At 30.0% G+C, this 2,299-nt stretch overlaps 1 protein-coding gene across 1 annotated transcript; it reads left to right on the forward strand.

Moving 5' to 3' along the window:
- Positions 1-313: 313 nt before the first annotated feature.
- Positions 314-739, forward strand: LOC114175169. The gene has a single exon (XM_028059938.1). The coding sequence runs from the start codon at positions 314-316 to the stop codon at positions 737-739; it is 426 nt and encodes a 141-aa protein (XP_027915739.1).
- Positions 740-2,299: the final 1,560 nt, after the last annotated feature.

Raw genomic sequence — 2,299 nt, forward strand, 5'->3', positions numbered from 1 at the left:
AATTCCTCAAAAGAAACATTTTCTGCAAATTTGGTACACCAAGAGTTCTATTAGATGATGGAGTAAGCCATTTCTACAACAAGTAGCTTATGAATGTGCTTGAGCATTACAGTTTCAAGCACAAGGTGGCCACATCTTATCACCCACAGGAAAAATGTCCATACTGAAGTTTCAAATAGAGAACTCAGGAAGATCTTGGAGAAAATAATTCCTAGCTCAAGGAAATATCGGTCTCTAAAATTGGATGACACTTTGTGAGCTTATAGGACAACATTCATGATTTCCATAAGAAGGACTCCATTTCAATTAGTGTATGCGAAAACTTGTAATCTACCAGTGGAGTGAGCACAAGGATTTTTGGGCCTTAAAGACTCTTAACTTTGACTTGAAGGATGGTAGTGTAAAGAGGAAATTTCAAATTCACGAATTGGAGGAACTGAGAATGCAATTTTATGAATCAGCAAGCATTTACAAGAGAAAGATGAAAGCTTATCATGGCAAGAAAATTCTAAAAAGAGAGTTCAAACTTAACCAGTTGGTTATGCTCTTTAACTCCAGACTGAGGCGGTTTCTAGAAAAATTGAAGTCAAAGTGGTTTGGACCATTCATTGTCAAGCCAGTGAAACAACATGGAGCAATTGAAATTGAAGACCAAGAGACCAAACGGAGTTGGCTTGTCAATGGACAAAGGTTGAAGGAGGTCAGGGTGGTGATTTCCCAAGAAACACCACAAAGATAGTGTTGAATGACTCATAATGAATAAAGCGATAAGCTAATGACGTTAAATAAACATAAATAAATTAGCATCATTCATGCATTACATAATTTTTACATATATAATTAATTAGGATGCATTTATGAAAATAAGATGAGAAAATGTGCAAGAATGTTGGAGAAACTGAAAAAAAAATGAAAATGCTTAAAATTTTGAGTAAAAACAGAGTTTGTGGCTTAAGTCCAAAATTGGTGTTGAACCACAACTCACGAGTGTCTTAAGTGACATTTAAAATTTTAAAAGTTTAAAATAGACGTCCTATATAACCACATTCATTTAAAACCCATTTCACTCACATGTTGGACACATCTTAAATATAACAAAAACATTTTCTATATAATATACAATTATTAGCACATCTTTGTTTCTTCGTAATTACGATTAGATAATGTAATGTGTTACCGTTTAGAAATATCCCTTCAACAAATCCAAAAAAAAATTAAATATTATAAATTCAAAGTATCTTAGATAGAATTATTACTTGAAATTAGACTTCAAAAAATGATACACATATATGTTTTTCTAAACATGTAGTCAAGTGTCTTCTTAACAATACCAAACATAAACACCTATAGTCAAGTGTCTTTTATTATATTAATTATATTTCATATGGAGGGATTAAGTGTAATTGATGGTGGTTTTACTTATATCTCATTTAATGTGGTTTCCTTCTACATTAAACTTTGTTTGACTTTTATTTAACCATTCAGTTTGAATATCTTTGCTTAGTCAGTTTTGATAAGATTGGAGTAGAGCTGTGTGTTTTTAAAACTTCTATTTGAGTGATTGGAATAATTAATAGTCTCTTTCTTTGATCAGGTTGAAATTGAAAGGGACAAAAAAATGGTTGGAAAAAAATAATAATTCGATTTTTGATAATTGAATTACAACTTATTTTTCAATCTGTTTACACTCAATTTTTGTTCAGAATTTATTTATCCTAAAATTAAATTCTGAACTAGCAGACAGTAAATCTTTAATGTCTGTGAGTGCTACTTAAAAATATGTTCTGTTACATTAAAAATATGACGGAACTTAGAATCGGTTATATATTTGGGTTGAATTGATCCTTGAACTTATTATAAACTGTTGTATTCTAGACTTAATCTTCTATGTCCATATTCCATGGATCTTGAATTCTTATTTTCCACACACACACTTGATTTAATATTGGACTACTATTCCGAGCGTGGAAATATTTTCAACTAAAATGCAATTGTAGTAAACGCAAATTGTAAACTTTTGAAATATGTTATTATGAAATAAATTCTAAAATTTAACAAAATTAAGTTGAAATAAAATTTATAAATATTGATCAAATCATACAGACCGACAGACACAAAATTTACATTAACCATGTTAATAAAGTGTACAGAATTTATTTATTTATTAATTATGTACACACATATTTAGAAGCCTAAAACCAAAATTCATGTGTGCATAGAATAATAACGTTGATTAAAAAACACACGAGAGTTTAAGAATCTTTGGGTGGGATATAGTGGCGCATAATCGTTCATACCA

This window comes from Vigna unguiculata, chromosome 3 (genome assembly GCF_004118075.2).
Source record: "Vigna unguiculata cultivar IT97K-499-35 chromosome 3, ASM411807v1, whole genome shotgun sequence".
Classification (NCBI taxonomy): Eukaryota; Viridiplantae; Streptophyta; class Magnoliopsida; order Fabales; family Fabaceae; genus Vigna; species Vigna unguiculata.

Bases quoted from the DNA above. Each gene is read 5' to 3' on its own strand.
- LOC114175169 (XM_028059938.1), top strand. From the start codon at position 314: ATGCGAAAACTTGTAATCTACCAGTGGAGTGAGCACAAGGATTTTTGG.